Source organism: Columba livia, chromosome 4, assembly GCF_036013475.1.
Source record: "Columba livia isolate bColLiv1 breed racing homer chromosome 4, bColLiv1.pat.W.v2, whole genome shotgun sequence".
In the NCBI taxonomy this organism is placed as follows: domain Eukaryota; kingdom Metazoa; phylum Chordata; class Aves; order Columbiformes; family Columbidae; genus Columba; species Columba livia.
The window spans coordinates 7,256,470-7,275,853 of NC_088605.1; the positions used below are offsets into that span (position 1 = coordinate 7,256,470).

General features: G+C 34.8%; 1 protein-coding gene across 1 annotated transcript; it reads right to left on the bottom strand.

Moving 5' to 3' along the window:
- Positions 1-192: 192 nt before the first annotated feature.
- RNF212 (ring finger protein 212) lies at positions 193-19,267 on the bottom strand. The gene is made up of 12 exons (XM_005509964.3): positions 18,601-19,267; positions 16,972-17,033; positions 12,906-12,980; positions 11,420-11,476; positions 8,638-8,696; positions 6,460-6,524; positions 6,301-6,370; positions 5,420-5,465; positions 4,060-4,123; positions 2,516-2,588; positions 1,550-1,746; positions 193-1,107 (listed from the first exon to the last, which is right to left on the bottom strand). Exons 1-12 carry the CDS (start codon positions 18,710-18,712, stop codon positions 1,070-1,072), a joined length of 918 nt encoding a protein of 305 aa, XP_005510021.3. The 5' UTR covers positions 18,713-19,267; the 3' UTR covers positions 193-1,069.
- Between the last annotated feature and the right edge of the window lie 117 nt (positions 19,268-19,384).

Sequence of the window (19,384 nt, forward strand, 5' to 3'; positions counted from 1 at the left end):
GATGTAAGAACCATAAAATCAAATTCAGAGATAGTAAGAATCATTCCCTCTCTGTTTTCTGGGTGAATTAACACTTTGTCTCAGCATCACAAAAAACCCTCCTCATTTATACACTCCTTTCTGTTCTAATTTTACTTTTAGGTCAAGTGAAACTTTTCAGCTCAAAAGAAATGTATCATGTACTCAGGGTCTTTAATTCAACAAAACAGCTTTCAATTTTATTATTTTTAAAATAGTCGATGTAAAGTTAGGGCCAAAACAAAACATAGGTGCATATTCGATGACTCAGCCATACCAAAATTTGGCACAGATACATAGTAATGGTGGGAATTTCAAGGTAAGAGTTATTCTTGAAAGAAAAAGGTTGTTTTCTGGCACCCTCCATTCAGAGTCTCCAGTTGCTGTTCCTGTGTGAGTAAAGGTGGTCTCCACTGTCTCTTCATCCCAGTTTCCCAATTTCATTCCATTTTGGGAAGAAATCACTGATGCCTACATCCAACGGTGAACTTCTTGGGGTTCGGAATAGATTCTGTATTATGAGCTTGGCAGAGCCTGCTAGAATGTAATATCCCTCAAACGTTACCCCTTTCAACAGTGCAAATAAAAGGTCATCTGCTAAGAACCAAAATTTGAAATTCTGGAATCAAAAATCCATAAATCAATATTTTTGGGGGAGATGGGACACATCTGTAATACTGTAGAGGCACAACCATTTAAAAATGTGGTTCTGCTGCAACCCAGTGCATTCACAGAAAAAAATGCTCATTGAATATATAATCATGTTTTCATGTTTTGTCTTAACACTTAGTTAATAAAGGCTGTTTATTTATACAATATATTTTAAGCCAAAATATCTAAAATCAGCAAAAGCATTTTGTACTCCTATTTAAAAATACTGTAGATGTTAATCAGCAAGATCAGTCGTATTTTAAATAAATTGTTCATGCTGAATAGTTGACTGGTTTATGCCAATTTGACATTTTATTGAAATTACAAATACTTTGATGTCCAAAGACTTTGTAGGGCTTCTCCAGATGCTTATTGACCAAAAACATTCACAGTTGTCTGCTTATCTTTGTGTTGAATGTCCTCCAAAATTAGTTGATCCTGGAATAAGAATAAAAGTACAAATTTAAAAAAAGGTTAGTAAGACCAGAGTGCAGCTTTATTCATGTAAATTATTTTGGGAACTTATTGAAGGAAGAGAGAAAGCATTGTCAAGCATTAAAAATATGCATTTTGATGAGAATTTTTGTATAGCTTTTTATGAATCTAAATATGCTCCTTTGTATTTCTATTAAAAGATTAAATTTCTCTTCCTGTAAAAACATTTTTGCCATATCCCAATTTCAGTTACACAAGCAAATGTCCAAAGCATTGTTCTGCATATGAACTGCAATTCACTTGTAAACATACAGCTCAAAGATGTTTTTTTTTCACTTAATTTATTTCTTATTTACCATTCTCCAGTAAATAAGTAATAAGCATATGTTATGCCGAATTTTTTTCAGGAAGACTTAAATGCTGTTATTTTATAAAATATACTTGCCTAAATGTTGTCTTTGCAGAAGTCCAGGGATGGTGATTGGTTGTCTGGTTATGGATGGCTGTGGGGAAGGTGATGTAAATGTGTACAGTTGAGGGGTTCTGAATTCAGGAGGAGCCCATGATCCCCTTCTACTACTTTGTGATCCAGATGATGATGTAGCTGAACATCCACTATGCGGTAGTCTTATAGGTGTGGATCTGTCAATTAAATTAATTCATAGATATGATTTGAGGCCACTTTCATAGTACAAGAGATTTCAAACCCACTTAAATTCATAGTATTAATATTTTAGTAGAAAATGCTATAAATTTTGGTATTCTACATGTTCCTTATCAGATTTTTACTTCTTTAGAACTTTTAAACATTTTAAAAAGCAGGACAAAACAAATCAGATGAGAATCAGAGACGGGGGAAAAAAAAGCAACAATAACTTTTTCTGTGTATTCTAAATTTATGTTAGAAATACATATTTGGCTTGATGATTATAGAGAATAAGAGTTTACTTTTTCTTTATGTTAAGAATTCTCACAATTTGAGACCTTTTCAATGTTTAGATTAAAACCTGCAACACCTGCTACATGCTACATGAAGATGTTCAGGTTACTCAGAGAACAGCTGTTGTGTAGATGTTTTGTTGTTATCTCTGATTTTTACAATTATAAAGCAGACAGTTTGTTGCACTTCTTTACTATAAAACTACTGCTCTTTGTATGAAAGTACCATGACTGTAGATGTCCACAGCTACAGGAACTCAAAGTATCTCTGCCTGCATTTGAAGAAAGTGATTTCAAAATAAAACCTTCCAACAATAACAAACACATTCCTATAGGTGACAGCTAGCCTGCACAATGACAGTTATTCAGATGTAGACTATAATCTTTAAATGTGCAGATTAATACAGGCCAGACAAGAGAAACTTCAGTCTCTCACAGGAGACAGTAACATCTTGAAAAGGTATTTAATTACCTTGTTGATCCTGCTCTACTGTTTTGACTTGACATAATTCCGGATGACTGAGAGCTTCTGTAAGACACGCTACCTGTACAAATTGAATTTTTGAAAACAGGGTCAACATTAATTACCCGTTTTACTTAAGAGAGAACTTTGGAAACAAAGATTAGTACTTCAGTTGCATTATTTGGGACAAATTCATGATTGGTTTATTCAAGAATATAAATGGTGCACCATTACCATAGACAATGACAGATAAGGAATTGGCTGACAAAGTAAAGTCACCATGTCAGTTGATGAAGGATTAAAATAGGCATAAAAATAATGATATGTTTTTACAGTTTTGCACAGATATTTGCTGAGGCATGAGTTGTCTTTCAGCCTCTTGCTGGAAGAAGATCCAGCAGAAGTGAGAGCTATGAAAAGTCCTCAGCAGCACCCCAACAGATGGTAAAGATGAAAAATTTTCTTTAGTCTCAATAGAGCTTGGCTGTCACAAAAACATGATATTGTACCACTCCTGCAAATTTTTATCAAGCTAAACACATATGTTTGTTTATTTCACCTTCTATCATTTATTAGTCTATTATTAGACTATTAAGATAGCTCTGCTGAGGTGCTCCAGTTCTTCAGCTGTTTTTTTTTTTGCCTCATCAGTCTCTGAGAAGGAAACTCTCTCTAGTGTACCATTAAATCATTGCTCCTACTTGCCCTTACTTTTGCAAATATGCTTTGATTCATTCAGCTTTGACCACTACAAAACTTTATGGGTTGATTCTGAAATGTGCTGAATACATAACTGTTCTACATATAATTTTACTATCCAATTAAAGATCTATTTATATTTAGACAATAAAAACCAGTTAACCTCAACTCTCACTATCTCGTTATCCATAAATTTATGGGCAAGCATGCATTTAGGAAGGATCTGAACATATAAGTCATATACAACATAAGAAAAGCAATTCTTGTTCCTTCATTGCAATTTCATTTGTCTTTGTTTTGGGATGTTTACATCATGTAGAAATAAGAGTGCCAAAAGCTCCTTATGCATTGGAGATGGATTCTATTAACTGCTGAAGCCAGTGGAAAATCTGCCTGAGAATGGGCCGTTACAGAAACATTCCGAATGTAAAACAAACAACAAGAGGGACATTTTTAACATGACATTATGGACAATGCTAATCTCTGGTAATTATAAGCAAAGTATGAAGGTTAATAGAAGGTCAACAACATATATTGCAAGTATGCTTGTTCTATTCAACCATACACATCATTCCAGTATTTCCTTTGCAACTGTTGATTATGATTGCTCAGCAAAAATCATTGTGGTTACAAGTAATTATTCACAGAACAGAGTAGGTCAGTAGTCAGGCGACTTATTTCCTTCTTCATTTTTAACCATTTCCCATCTGCTGGATTGATGTCTACATTATAAATTCCTTATACCTCAAAACTTGAAGTTTGTTCAGTAAATTTGCTCATGTATGGATTTAAATTTATTAATCCTCTTAAGATAATGCAAATGTTATCCAGCTACGAACTGTATTTTTACTCACCCATGCGTCCATCTCGTGGTGGAGTTATTAATGATAATCTTGTCGGACCAGTTGGTGTATCAGGCTAAATGAATGGCAATGCATTAATTACAGTGTAGTAAGTGTCTTAATTATTAAAGTATTTTAAGCAACGGTGTTACATTTTTGAGCCTTCAGTTTTCTGGTGCTCTCCGCTGGCAGTTTTGTTCATAGGACTAAGATGTAAAACCTCAGAATGAAGTTAGTATTTTTTTAGAGATTTACAGCATGTGGGAAAGAAGATGTATCTTAGTTTTATTGAAAGAAGTTGTCTCTGTCACATTCAGATAAGAAAAATACTGGATACTTACATCATTTTCCTAATCAGAATACTAATAGAGTGGAAAGCTCCTGCCTTTATTCTCATATTGGAGATGTCATTCAAAGCTTGCAATTCCCTATTCAAATGTCAAGTTCAGAAACTGCTTTCAGATCATTGATTTCTACACCTGTATTTTCTTAACATGTGAAGATACTATACACACATTGATGCCCCTGAGCATCAGCAAAAGCAAGATCACCTAGTCAAGCAGCAAACAAAACTGTTGATGAAAGATGAAAAATAATTATTGGTTTGATTTGTGGCTTATAAGAAACTTTTATCCATCCTAAATGAGATTTCAGGAGTGTTTTGAAAAACAGTGTAATGTGAAGTTGAGTGCCAAGTGATTCACCTTCACCTTCACCATTCAAATGCAATGACAGCATTTACATCCCACCTGATCCTCTGAAATTCCCTTTATGGCCAAGGCAGAGAAACAAGAATGAGACCAGTAAGTGTCCTTCAGAATGAGGTGAATCACACATACTAATCCATAGGTTATATCTATGGATGTAGTTCTATCTATGGATATAACCAATTATAGGTTATAAAGGAAACCATGAGATGACAGCATAAATCTGCACTGCAGACCTGGTGAAGGTCAAAATCTTACATATATTTCCATTTTTTAATATATTAGAACTTAAATTTAATTACAACTCTCAGTTTCATACATTAGCAGCATTCATTTTGGAAACAGTTACAATAGTTTTATAGTATAAACATAGTGAGATTTCAAGAATTTGCCATTTAATTCAGCATCAGAAGTTTAAAAGCCTGTGTATGACACATGGAGAATATAATTCCAGAAAACAATGTTGCGATTTATTTCCCTTTGGTTCCTTTTTGGGCAGCATCTGACTTCTACTAAGCATCAAGCATAGCTGAAATCAGATGTTTTAAAGTGGGACAAGGGCAGGGTGAATCCTATCTTTGCAGTATTAACAGAGTAGGAGAAATGAAAAGCATATATATGTATATATACATATATAAAAACATATATACAAAAAATCCACTTACTTTCCTCATTGGTGATGGTACAGTATCAATCTCCATTGGCTCCATTCTTACAACAAAGGTCAAAATAAGTATGAAATTGTAATAAAAATAACATATTCATTATAATGTTAAAATTACATTATATCCTTCATGTTAAATTTGACTAATAATGGAAAAGCCTAATACATAATGAATACATATATGACTATTAGGGACTTGTTCCAAAACCCACTAGCAGTAAGAAAAGTCTATTAATTGATTCTGAGCTTTGGTTTAGACATTTACAGACAAATTTATTTTATGATTAGCATTGTTGTTCTCTTATTCAACTCAGAATAAATACATATATTTATATATTTGTTACTTGTCTCCACAACAAGGGCATCCGAAATTTTACTTTCTATAATAAATAAAGTCACAGTCTTTTAGCTTGAGCAAGCTGTATGTGCAATTTATGTAAAATTTAATGAGACCTACTGGAGTTCATCCCATCTAACTTTAGTCAACTACAGTATACACATAGGTGCCTGTACAAATCATATATTTCTCTCCCTGCAGTCAATGGGAAGAGCTCCTCACTAATTAATCTATCTGTCTGCCTATCTATCTATCTATCTGTCTATCCAGAAAGTCTTTAGAATAAGGAGCATAATGCCTTAGAATTTTTTCCAGTGAGTACAAAGTCAATCTATACTGGTATTAATAGTTATTAGGTACACTTGGATACATAAGACCCTCCCTGGTTCTTTTTTATTTACATACTTTGCAGAAACAAAACACGAAATTAGAAAATACACTCATTTTAAACACACAAAAGAAAAAAAAAAAAAGCTTTGTGTATGAAATATCAGTGTGTTGTCATTGTTAAGATTTTCATTGAAAGCTAACAGATTTGTACCTACATTTCAGAAGTGGAAGGATGACTAGGATGAAGAGAATATGAAGAATAACCATTCTGTTTTCTTGAAGGAACTAAAGTCATTAATAAATTTAATATTAGAACACAGCTATATCCAGTGATATGTGTTCCATAGCTAACATCTTAAACCAACACTTCTTACTGGAATGTGGGTTTCTACTTGTACTGGAAAATGGTAGTTGTGGAGTTTGTTCAGGAGGTTTCATGCTAAAGGGAAAATGGAAGAAACAACAGATATGAATTGAAAGCTGGTTTGATTAGTTCATTTGTCTAACTGGTCAATAAAGCATAAAATAAAGTATATTATCTATCAATAGCTGGTTTTAACCTGACACTATTTGCCATGAAGCAAAATAACAATCTATTTGATAAACTATTAACTTCTCTATATTGTAATGTCTGTATTAGTCATACACAGCCAACAGTCTCAATTTAGGATAACATTACGGCAAAGTACTTTATGGAAAAACAGATGTTAAAATACAACTGTCGACTACAATTCAGTCAAAAATCTTCATTTTGACGCATACATTTCCCAAACTGTAAAAAATATCATTATCAAAGGAAATGTTGGCATATTTATGCAATTCACCAACAGCGATGTAAAACTGGTATCTTTGCCAAGAACCATAAATAGGAGGAATGTGTCTACTAGGCATGTAAGGAGAAGCCCTGGGTCACACTCTTTTGGTAGAACTCTGAAAATCTGAAATTCAGTAAGAATCTCTGTATCTGGTATAGGCAAGATGTTATTTATTTGAGATGTAGACAAGGAAAAGGAGGCAGTAGGTAAAAATATATAAACTATGATAATCCACCAGATACGTAGTTTCCTTTATACTGTTTTTCTTTCAGTTATATTACACCAAGCAGCAGAAGAGAGAATAATACAGTATTATGTGCATGTCAGAGTCAAAAGAAAGTCTATACTGAAAAAACACATAAAAGGAATAAAGATAAACAAAATTTTGCAATTAAATTGCTGGCTTTATGGACGGGCTTATTAAGGAGATTTCATCGTGGTTGAACACTGCTATTCATAAAGGGACTTTGTGAAGGGCTTCCCTCAAGAAGATGTATCTATAGGGAGAAGTACATTGTAACTATAAGTACTCTTCATACCCATATTCTTTAAAAGGGAAAAGCAGACAAAGCCTGGTAGGGTTTTTTTTCCCAGTAGTTTTCAAAATCTTAGGAAATGGGAAGGATATAATAGGACAGAGAAATAAATGTTATATGGAAAATGATATAATTTCACCATAGGTGGATCACTGTAGATTAATCTGATATTTTTTATGTTCTGCTAAGCAGACTTTTTAAACAGTAGTAATATAGTATAATACATCTTTTCTGTGTTCGTTCAATTTAAACATTAGTGTTGTACAGGCCACAGGATATAAGAGCAATTAATTCAGATAAATATAGCATAAATAATTTTTAAAGGGATACAACAAAAAAGGGTTAAGAAAGTGCAAAAAATATTATCAGTCATGTCCCCTTCAGTTTAGACTTACAACTGATCCTGTTCAATCTACTCCCTGATGACTCAGGGAAAGCTCACAGCTTGTGAAATCCGAAGACAGAAAGTTCTCAAGACAGAGAGTTATATCCATCTTGAGAACCATATAATGATATTTTAAAATGTGATCTTTTCAAGCAAATAATTTAAATAAAATTTAATTAAATGAAAACTAATAGCACACAGTGCACCTAGGGGTCAAAAAGAAATTTTGTTTTAAGTTGGAAAAAAGATGAAAATAATAAGGTGTATCAGTCAATGTGTGGAGGGATAATGATGGGCAACCTTTTGACTTTGATGCATTTTTGAGAAAAGACTAAATTGAGCTAAGTCAAGAAGTTGAATTTTACTAGAAACAGATAAGATGAGAATCATGTTACAAAACTCTCCCAGTTTTGCCAATGGGCTAGGAAAGAGATCATAGTACTTTCCAGGCTGATGCTGGGAAGCCTATTGTCAAAAAACACAAACATGTTCATGTAAATGCAAATAAAAATTTTAAAACTGAATATCTATATGACAGAGATTGCTAAAAGTTCATTTTTAAAGTAACTACTGTCTTGAATTTAAAATTAAAAGGATTTTTTTCCTGGTAGGCTCGATTAATGTGAATAAAATTGACCTTATGACAGACATGACTGTTCATTATTCCTGTAAAAATATGCTTCTTCTACACATTAAACACAATATATGAGAAAGGCACACAAAGCATGGCTTTTGAACTGTTTTATCAATTAAAATTACTGTTGTCTCATTACAAAGACTATTTGTCATTTACTTCTGCTGCATTAAGCCTCTTACCATTGCATCTGATGAAGTTGTTGAGTTACCTCCTTGAGAGATTCTTCCAACTTCATTGTCTGTGAGATAATCATAGATTTAAACAAAATCTATTTGTATGATATACAACTTCATTTTCGTACAACTAGTATTCTAAAGTGTTGAAAGGCTGTTTTCTATTGGTTTTAATCTTAGATATCATTGCTATCCAGATTTATTGGGGCAAGACTATAGCTATTATATGGACCCATTAAACAATCAGTTTGAAAAAGATATGCTGCTTTTTGGCAGTTACAAACTTAGTTTGATCACATTTTGTTAAGTGTGCCGGTAGTTTTGGATAAAAATACTAAGAAAAGTGCTTAAAATAGCTTGTTTTTTTCGTCTGTTTTTCCATATCTGGTATAAAACTTCTTATGCATTTAACATGGAATTATCTGGCAAAGATACCAACAACTGTACAAAATACCAAATACCGTGTTCCCATATTGCGCATTTCAGATTCAAAATGTATTCAGTTCTTTGCAGTATCCATTTGTAACAAGCTTACATGAAGAGTATTTCCTATTATGTTATGGACACAACCAAAAATCTCCATTAAAGAATGTTATGAGCTTGCAGAATTGAAGAACATTGAGGTCAAGAACACTAGGTCAGCTTCCCAGTATGTGCATTTTTTAGTCTTTCATTCCATTAGCATATATTATATTTTATGAAGGATATAAAAATTTCCTCAATAGCATCAATCTGCATCTGTATTTTGTCCTTAATTTCCGTTGTGCGACCTTAGTCCTCCATTACTTTATGCTATTCATATTTTGATTTGAAGAGAAATTATTAATTTTCTTGTTAACTTTTCATGCTTCTCCTCACAATATTATTTGAATTCTTTAATAACGTCACCTGATATACCTTTGTAAAGTCATATTGTCAGTGGGAGATATTATGCTCTTTTTGCAGATGTGAAACTCTGCAAAACAGGTTAAAGACAAAATCTAATTTACATGAGATGTGGGGATTTTTTTTATTCTTGTCTTCTCTTTTTCCTAATGAGAGCTGGGCTTGAGTAAGAAAATGACCAGTACAGATGGCAGGAACAATGTACTGTTACCTGTTACCCTGTCACTCTATAGGACTGAATCATTTCAAGGCCAAAATGCCTTACAGAAGGTGAATAACTATTTGGTTGTCAATATCTTTGGGTCCTAACACAACATGGGGTCTAGACTTGCCAGGAATACGGACAACATGTGCTCACACCACACACCATGATCTGCATCCTGGGACCTCTGCAACGCACAGAAACAGCAACAAACGAGCTTTTATCAAGGTCATGAGAGCTTTTGGTTGACAGAGACAAGGATGACGTACTAGAAATAAGGAAGGGGACCACAAACTAGAGAGCTAAGTGTGAAAACCTGGTTGTGAAGTTCCTTATGCAGTGCTCTGCCTTTCCCAAAGGCCAAGACCAAGGCAGAGTGGAGAGCTGCAGGAAGCAGCACTCGTATCAAAGGGTAAGTTTGTGCTTCCCCACCTCCCTGGAGGTGTTGCCGTTTGCCAAACTGTTTATACCATAAATGATTCTTGCTCCATCCTTTTTCCACTCACCTTCAACAACAAAACCACCCAAAACAGTGTGCCATTGAAACAGCAACCAACTAAATCTTCAGCTGTTTCAGTACTGTCACCTAAACAGCTTCCTCAGGTCATGTACTTTACAACCACTGTTAAATGAACATCTCAACAGCAAATAACTTAGTAACTTACCAATAAAAAATGCCAAAACTCTGCCCAGATTCTTTGGAGATAATATTTCAATTTATGCAAAATTCTATGAAGACCTTTATTTTACTTACCGTTTCAGTTTTACTATCCAGAGTTATTACAATAAATTAGAAGGGGGCATAAAATCAGAATTCCTCCTAGGCCTGGCTTTGAAGGCAGAAGGACAGGACCTTGAAAGAACTACCCACTACCCAGTACACTAGGACTGATTCTAAAATGCAGTCATGGAAAACAGGGGAGAATGGGCCACAGGGAACTCAAGTTTCCAAGTTGTTCTATCCATGAGAACCAAATCAGATGCTCTCTTCACACACAAAATAGCCATTTGGGCAGCTCTATGAGCTTACGTCTATCATTTCATATATAGGGCACCTACTGACGGGTTGATTCACCAGTATCGCCAAGTAGCTTTAAGTGATATACCTGGCCATGTCCTTGGAAACGAATGAAACAGTCAACAATCTTATAAAATATTTAGAAGTAGCAGAGAGGTGAAAGAAAGAAATTTTCTTTCCAGCCTACAAAGGAAGGGGCATAGTCACAAATTCAGTACCTGTTTTCCACAGAATAGTTAGTTCTATTCCCCTTCTTATTGAGTTATCCCTAATTCAGGGTACTGGCCCTTTGCCTTGTTCTCCACTTGGTTTCCCATTTAGTTTGTCAGCCCCAGTCTTCTTTTCCTCTGGGCTTATTATCTGAGTACCAATCTCTCCACACCTCTTCCACTTTCTCCTCCAGACAGTGAACTGGTCTATTCTCTCCTTGTCCATTGACTCTGCATTTAATCTTGGTCACCCCACAACTAAAATAAGTTTTATTAAATAATAGTAACCATAATTAATAAAGTCTTCACAGATTTTAAACAATTAAAACCTCGTATTTATAATGACAGAAATGAAGCAATACTGAAAAATTGTTTTAAGTATTCCAATGGAAGTTGAATGTAGTTTTTAAAAACAAAATGAAGTAAAAAGGTAAACATAAGCAATGAAAATAAGAAAATCACAATTATAGTTACCTTTTGTCTCTGGTATGCTAATAAATGTTTACGATGTTTTTCTTGAAATTCTGCAACCTAAAAAATAAATACAGTTATGTCAAGTTTCACCTGAATAGGTCTATGCAACCGCAGGGGAAAAAAAAAAAAAGTGATGGAGAAAAACTTTCACAGTATTAAAATTTTTCTATATTTTAATAAGTAATTAATATATCTTCTTCAATTATTTTCCAACAAAACATTCAAAGTTATTAGCACTGATAGAGAAAGCCTTATGAAGTTTATTTAATCTAGTATGACCTACCCTAGAGTTGGTAGATTTATTTTGTTGAATTTATATTTTAACACTGCGTTTAAGAACAAGGTAAAGACATTGGAAAACCAGTTTTGCTGCAGTGTTTCTTATTCATTAGTGCTAGGCAAACACATAAAATTAATGGCAACATAAAAAGTTACGTGTCTTACTGGCAATTATAACTTGCCTTGTAAAAATATCCTGATAATTAAAAAATAATTGTTAGACACTCTGGTGGTGTGTAAGCACCTCTTGTGTCCAAATGAGGATCATAAACCCTGACAGGTTGAAAGTAAAAATATACAGTGCAGGCAAGACAAGAGCTTGAGGGACAAATTACAAGAGGTAATAACTTACTAATAAATCTTTCTTCTCATGTGTAAGAAAACTGCCAAGAAAATGTGTAGGGATAGAGACAACCAAGAGAAACACTCAGAGAAGATGAACCCATGGTGGAGGATCTAATTGAAATGGTTACTTTTCATTTGCTGTAGAGGAGCCTGGGAAGTTCCCATTGGATACTGATCAAAGGATCAGAAGTGTCTTCAGAAGAACTGATGGAATAATGAGGCACTCCAAAAGTAACAGCTTTGAGCTGCCTCCTACCACACAGAAATGAGGTCTTGGCTCTATAAAGGTGAAATCTATGGAAATGTCAATTCAGTGCTCAGCATCAGTCAAAAAAGGAAAATCATATCTTAGAAGTGGTAAAAAATGCAGACCTGCCTTGAGATCTTTTGCTTTTCAGGAATTAGATTGCTCTTATTTTTAATAAAACCAGCCTTTGAGATCAGGGATCTTTGTTAACTTGCTCACTTTGGTTAAAAGAAAACCAAATAAAGTAAAAGAGAGAGAAAATACATTCAGCTCAGGGCTTTAGCTCATGTTTTCACTGTGCAACTTTTTATTGCTAGAATTAGGGCACGCTATTTGGACACATTTGAGGTTCTGGTAGATGTAATGTTTCATTGCATGGCATTGAAAGTGATTTTACATCATCAAAATAGCCAGACTAGGAGTCCTCAGAGAGAATTTGAAAACATAAGCAGTGACCATGCTAAATAATTTATGCTTTCTTAAGAACTTTGAAACTGTGGAATTAAGGAAGCATACATTCATTTTCAAACATTAATTCATGTATTTTTCCCATTTATATAAAACTCAGTAGAAGTTGCTATTTTATAGAGTTAAAAAGTTTAAAGGCAGATTCACCTGTGTTATTTCTTTTGCGTATTTCTTGCATAACGTATCTATTCCCATGAACAGTGATTGAATATCAGGACTTGTCTACCAAGAAAAGAAAGTATACCAAGGTTAGCATTTTTATTTGCAAGTTATATTAAATAAAGCATTTTATTAAGTGTTCTTTAAATTGATTGATGCATATAAATAAAAAATGCACAGATGAAGAGTAGGATGATTCAGAAACTGAAAACAAGCCCAGTTTTATTTTGTGTCCTTAATAACCATCTGCAAAGCTTTGTGCTTTTGTTTAAATATATTACACACATTTATACTTTGTGTAACTAAGACAATAACAACTTCCAGAGGATGTTCAGGGGAGATGCTGTGCACCCCCATTGCCTTCAGACCAGCAGCCAGCTTTCTGGCAGTCCCTTTTCTGGCCTTTGTGGTTCTCACCACCCCCAGACACATGGATGCATCCTATAATCAGTTTTGTTTCAAAGTCCTTTTCTGGAATGGTTCCAACGCCAACTGGGATCCCTTTATCTCTCCTGACTGTTGGGCAGCAAAATGCTATCCCAGCATAATGAAAGAGCTATTAATGGTAGCTGAATTTTGCAATTATTTTGTGACTGAGACTTTTAATCAGAGACCATGATGTGACCTCACAAACAGCCATCTGTGTTCTTAGAAAACGCTGAGTAAGTGCTCTGTGCCTAAGCTATCACTGCAATAAAGATATATTTATTATTTATAGTGAGAAAGAAATGCTACAAACTGTAAAGTGAATTTCAGAATAATAGTGACATTTTGACATCTATCCAAATCTACAAAGCAATGTAGAGAGCTTAGTTAAGTGCTACTTTTATCCAGAATACATGTATTCCTAATTTATTCGTAAGAAAAAACAAACAAAAGACAACACCAAAATAGTCACACTAGTTATAGCACTAAGCTAAAATTGTTGTATTACTAAGAACTAACAGTGATCACATTTCAATCATCTTCTACTGTAAGAGTAAACATGTTTTAAAAATTAAGAATCCAGCCCAAAAAACATGACACATACCTGTAAACCGTAAACTATAAGGTTCTCTTTGACAAATTGTGATTGTATAATGGAAGGTAGATTTACAACCAGCCAAAAGCTGAATAAAAAAGCAAAACCAACCCCAACATATTTAGATAATAAAAGAAGATTGTGCCAGGAAAAAAAAATCGTCCTTCATGTAAGGAACCACCTTTCAAAATCCAATCAAAAAGAACTTAAATTGTTGCAGGCAAAACGTAAATTAATCCCAAAAGTACTAAAGAATCTCTAAAAGTTTAAAAATTTGAAAAATTAGAGAAAGGTGAATTATTGAAAGAAATAGGAAGTAGACCACCTGTGAATGAAGTAACAGTTTTCTAGGCTACTAAGAAAATGAAAGATAAGTACTAACACTTTTCAATGAAAAATCCTGCATTGAAATCAAAAAGCTTTGCTACATTTGGAAATGCACAAACACATAGACAATATTTTTACCTACTCCGAAACCAGCATAACACTAGTATGAAATCAAATATCTAAGACTAAATAACAGCTTTGTCAAACCTATATTCTATGTATAATTATATTCTATATTTTAATAATAAGAGAGAACTGAGTCTCATATGTATGAAAAACAATTACATAAGGAGCTAAATTAATAACAGATTTGTATCTTTATTTCCCCATTTTCTGACATCAGCTGCTCCAATGTCCTGTACAGAAACTCATCTGAGCAAAGATGAGATGAGGTTTGGTTACCGTAGAATTGTTTGTGTGGCTGCCAAATGCCCTTCTGGTTATCAATGGTCTGTTCTTGCATTTCCCAACACCATGGGAACTAAATTGCTTTTCTTTGCTTCCCCCAGCTACTCCTTTTTATAGAACTCGCAGGAGGAAATTAATTGTGTTTGAGACTTCCTCTGCTCTTTCGAATTTAGTTGACATTAGCCAAAGCATTCACAGGGTGAACTGGCAGACTGAGGAAGAGAAAAGCAGACAGACACCACACGCTGATCCATTTACAGTATTTAAGCAAAGAAAATACAAACAAGACATTAAAATTTAATCTAGAAAAAATAACATATACATAAAAATACGTTTGGAATCTTTACAACGTACTCATAGGAGGCAAGCTCTAGAAACCTATCTAGAGTCCTAACAAAGCCATGACCTTGGATTAAGAATTCATAAGATCTCAGAAAAATAAAAACCAACCAGCTTCATTGCCGATTTGAAAACTCTTTAAAATAAAGGTTTGTTGAACACTGTTTATATTTCATCTGTTGCATGGAGGAGTAGCAGATGTTAACATGATATTCTGAAATAATGAACAGTGATATTCTGATTTATCATAGCACTTAAGCATCCTCTGGGAAAAAGCAAGTGAGGATAGTGAGACACAGAAGGAAGATATAAAGGTGACAAGCATACATTACTGTAAAGATGAGAATATTTAATGTGTAGATGTTGATTGCCCAAACATACAATTTAATGAGGAGTTTTAACACATTTATAGGACCTTCTACTCATTGGGAATTCTTCCACAGCATCAAGCTCATAAAGGTTACCAGGTATATTTCCACTCAGGTTCCTGAATTATAGAGCCATGACTTTTTTATATGCATATTTAATTATCATTCCAATCATTTTATCTGTTCTTAATCAAGGCTAAGCAATCATCATTAATGTCTTTTTTTAAAGAATATGGTAATTTGCTTCCTTCCAGTCCTCCAGAGCAGCGGCAGATTCTAACGAAACATCTAATATTTTTGTTAGTACTCCAATCACTGCATTTTTAAATTCCTTCTGTATTTTTGAAGCAAAGTGTCAAATTCTGTTCAAATGCTGTTATTTCAGACTGATCTAACTTCAAAATTAGCTTTGTTTTGAGCAAGGTGTTGGACAAGATGACCTCCAGAGGTCCCTCACAATCTGAATTGTTCTTGTAGCCAGGGTAGGCTCATATTGAAAGCTTATTAAAATACCTCCTTTAGAAATTTCATGAGAAGCTTATGTTTTGGTTTTATTTTATTACTGTGTGCATTGTTCCTTTGTATTATGTTTGCATTCTGTTGTTTTGATGTATTTTTTTGGTATTTTCTTCACCCTGCTTCAGTTTTGCGAGATTCTGCGTTTACAAATACAAAATATAGTGTAACAGTTTCTTACTTTTTTGTATGCGGTATGTAGAGGTAGAGATTTTTATATTTAGATATACATCATCTCAGTTTTAAACACATCTAGAGAAACCATGCCCTCCTTCAAGGTCACCACTTCAGAGTTAGTCCCAAATTGTCCTCTATTTTGCATACATTATTGTTTTATAGCCTTGTAGGACTTTATGTGTTAGATATATTGAATGCTCCCAGTATTTTTCTTTTATCGTTGGAAGTCAAGCTTGTCTCACAGGTAGGCATCAGTCTAGGAAAACATAACTGTTTTCACAACCCATTTATGAAATCAGCTAAGGAGAAGATGGTTCCTGGGAGAAACAGGAAAATTAAATCTTTCTAATGATTTCCAAGAAAGGGACTCAGAAGCTGCTCATTCTCTAGTGAATAACAAGAATTTCTAACAATATTTTAGTCCCTTTCTTAATCACATAGCCATGAGGAAAATAGCTAAGCTTAAGAGCAAATGGACAGATAAACCAAATACACTTGAAAATATTGATGCACCACCATGCAGATTTTCAATTCAATTCATTACATGAAATAATCCATCACAGTCCAGTTTCCATGATGTACAAATGCTGAAGTCAATAAATACCACACTTTGAAAGTAGTCCCTGATGTTACACAGTAGCCAGTCATATTTTTTGAAAAGACTGGAGTGATCTACAGTTCAACCTAAATCTGGAAACATAAAGAGTTTCTGTAGGCTTTTATTGTAAGAAATCCATAAAAATAAAAGGTGCATAGTGCAGAAGTATCTAAGTTACCTATCATCAGTAAATACTCATGTCACAGTTGGCAAACAAAAGGGAAGTATGTTGTAATGTAAATAATATAGCTGTTAAATAAACTACAGATTGATGTAATACAATAACAAAGCTTCATTTACCTGTTTTGAGAGGAATAATGTACGACAAGGAGTTCTGCAGATCAAACATTCATCTTTTTTGCCTGTAAGGTAGAGACACAGTTAAAATATACATTAAACTCAAGAGATCTTGGATGCATTTTTAAATAGAATATTGTGCCTAAACCTTTGTTTGGAGCTTGTGGAAGGAATGCAAAGTTTAAACAAGAAATGCAAATAAACATGAATACAGAACTTTATTCTATAACCATTACACACAGTTGCACAGGGAAAATGCATGTGACTATCATCAGGTCTTACTGCAAATAAGGATTCATGTAAATGATTTTATGAATATCATTAGTGTCACTGAATGCAGGTGACTTTTAGTTCCTCTGATTTAAATAGGAGTACTTTCCTGGTTTAATTAAATGTATGCTTAAGTGCACTAATGAGCTAGATATATGACTTTTTAGATTGGGGCCTAGTCTGGCTTTCTTGATAAAATATATGAAACCTTAACTTCAAAGAATTAATAATTCTACCTCGTGAAAAATTCATCACATCACTTTCTACAACTTGATCATTTCTTAAAATGTACCTTTGATTATTTGCAAACGTAATAGCAAATAGTTCTAGCAGATGCATATGACTACAATATTAGTAACAGATCATTTTACTAGCTACTTTTTTTCTAAGGGTTCTAAGGCTCAATGTTTATCAACAGCTTTAAAGAGTAAATACATTTTAAGCCTGATATCATCATTTTTATTTAATTAACAGCAAAAATCATATCATGTGTCAGGTTTTTTTCTGCCAAACAATATTAACAGCAGAAAGGAAAGTTGTTGTTCAGCTTCTAGGAGCCTGCAAGTTGTATTTAGACAATGCATTTTATGACCCTCTCTCCTCAACAGCAACCTTATGAGAACTTCTAGTCAAAAGTTTTTAATGCTGAAATACTGATTGATCATTGATTTTGTGTGGCCTTACAAAGACCAAGGCAATTAGCATGACCTAAAGGGGAAAAAAAACATTGATATTTGGCTGTTATTTTTTTCTTTTGAGAAGCAACTTCCCTGCTCTGCTATCTTTTCCACAGATGATTCTAAGCACATCACAGGAGCCCCAGAATACGACTCAGGAATTACATACAACACACAGGAGGTTCACAACATCACCTCCAGTCCTCCTAATGCTGCTGAATTTCTTCTAGAGTTTCATCAACAATGCTGACATTTAAAATGTCTTAGGACTCTTAGCAAAACCTGCCCTAAACAAATCTTGTGTTTTTCCAAACTGATATTTCACTAAGGAAAAAGCATGTCCCTTCCAAACTTAGACAAAACAGAATGCCATCTGATTTTTTCTACAATGTAACCATGGATTCTAAGCACCCAGACCCAACTTTTATTAAAGCCTGGAGTTTTCTGTCCCTAAGTCTTGCTCTCAGAGCCCCTTCCTCCAGCCACATTCAACTGGACGCACACAGAGGTGGTTTTTCCTATTTAAAGAAAATCAATAGCAAGAACTGACAGGTTTATCAATAAGATAAAGAAACGTTCAGGCCTTTCTTTGTTCCACAGAAATGGTAATGTTTAAGGTAAATGTGTACACGCCAGAGCTGCCTGACCTGCTGGGACAGAGGGCTGGGCCACCAGCTGCCATTACCTTTCTGGAGGCAGATCTCACAGATAACATGGCCACAGCTCGTGAGGCTGAACCGCGGAGTGGGCTTATGCGGCTCACACAAGCAAACGTTGCAGAAGACCTGGAAGGCCATGGGCAGAGGGGCCTGGCAGGGAGCAGGAGGCTGAGGAAGATGTCGACTCCTGGGGTGAGGCCTACAGGGCTCCTGCCGCCATGTTCCTTCGCTCTGAGGTGAGGGGTGGCTGTTCTCCTCCCCTCACCCGGGGGGGCTGATGCAAGCAGAGTTTAACCCCCACACCCAAAAAAAAATGCTTTTTCTGGCCCCTCACTATCAAACTGGACAGGGTGCCCACACGGGGGATCCCCTCTGAGAGGTTTCCCCACACGTGGGTCACTGAGCTGCACCCGTCCTCCTCACAGGTGTGGCCATGGAGCCGGGGCCACCATCCAGGCAGCAGGTGTGTGGAGAACAGCAGGGGCTTTTCACCCTTCTAAAGGCAGGAATCTGGGAAGGTTGTTAATTCGCCATCCAAGGTTTGTTGTTGCTTCTTTTGGTGGAGAAAAAAGTACAAAGTGAGGAGTCTGGATTTTCACTTTTTGTATTGCAGAAAAAAAATGCTAATTTCCCTTGATGAAAATTTTAAGAGAGAATTCCCTCACAGACTTGCTGTGCAGGCTGTAGCTCTGAGTGTGACAGAACCACAGACTGCATAGGAGGAACCCATGGCTTTTAACTTCATAAAAACTGCTGCCCCTAAAGTGCTTCCCAAAAGAGCTATGATTCAGCTTCTGCTTTATAGAGTTA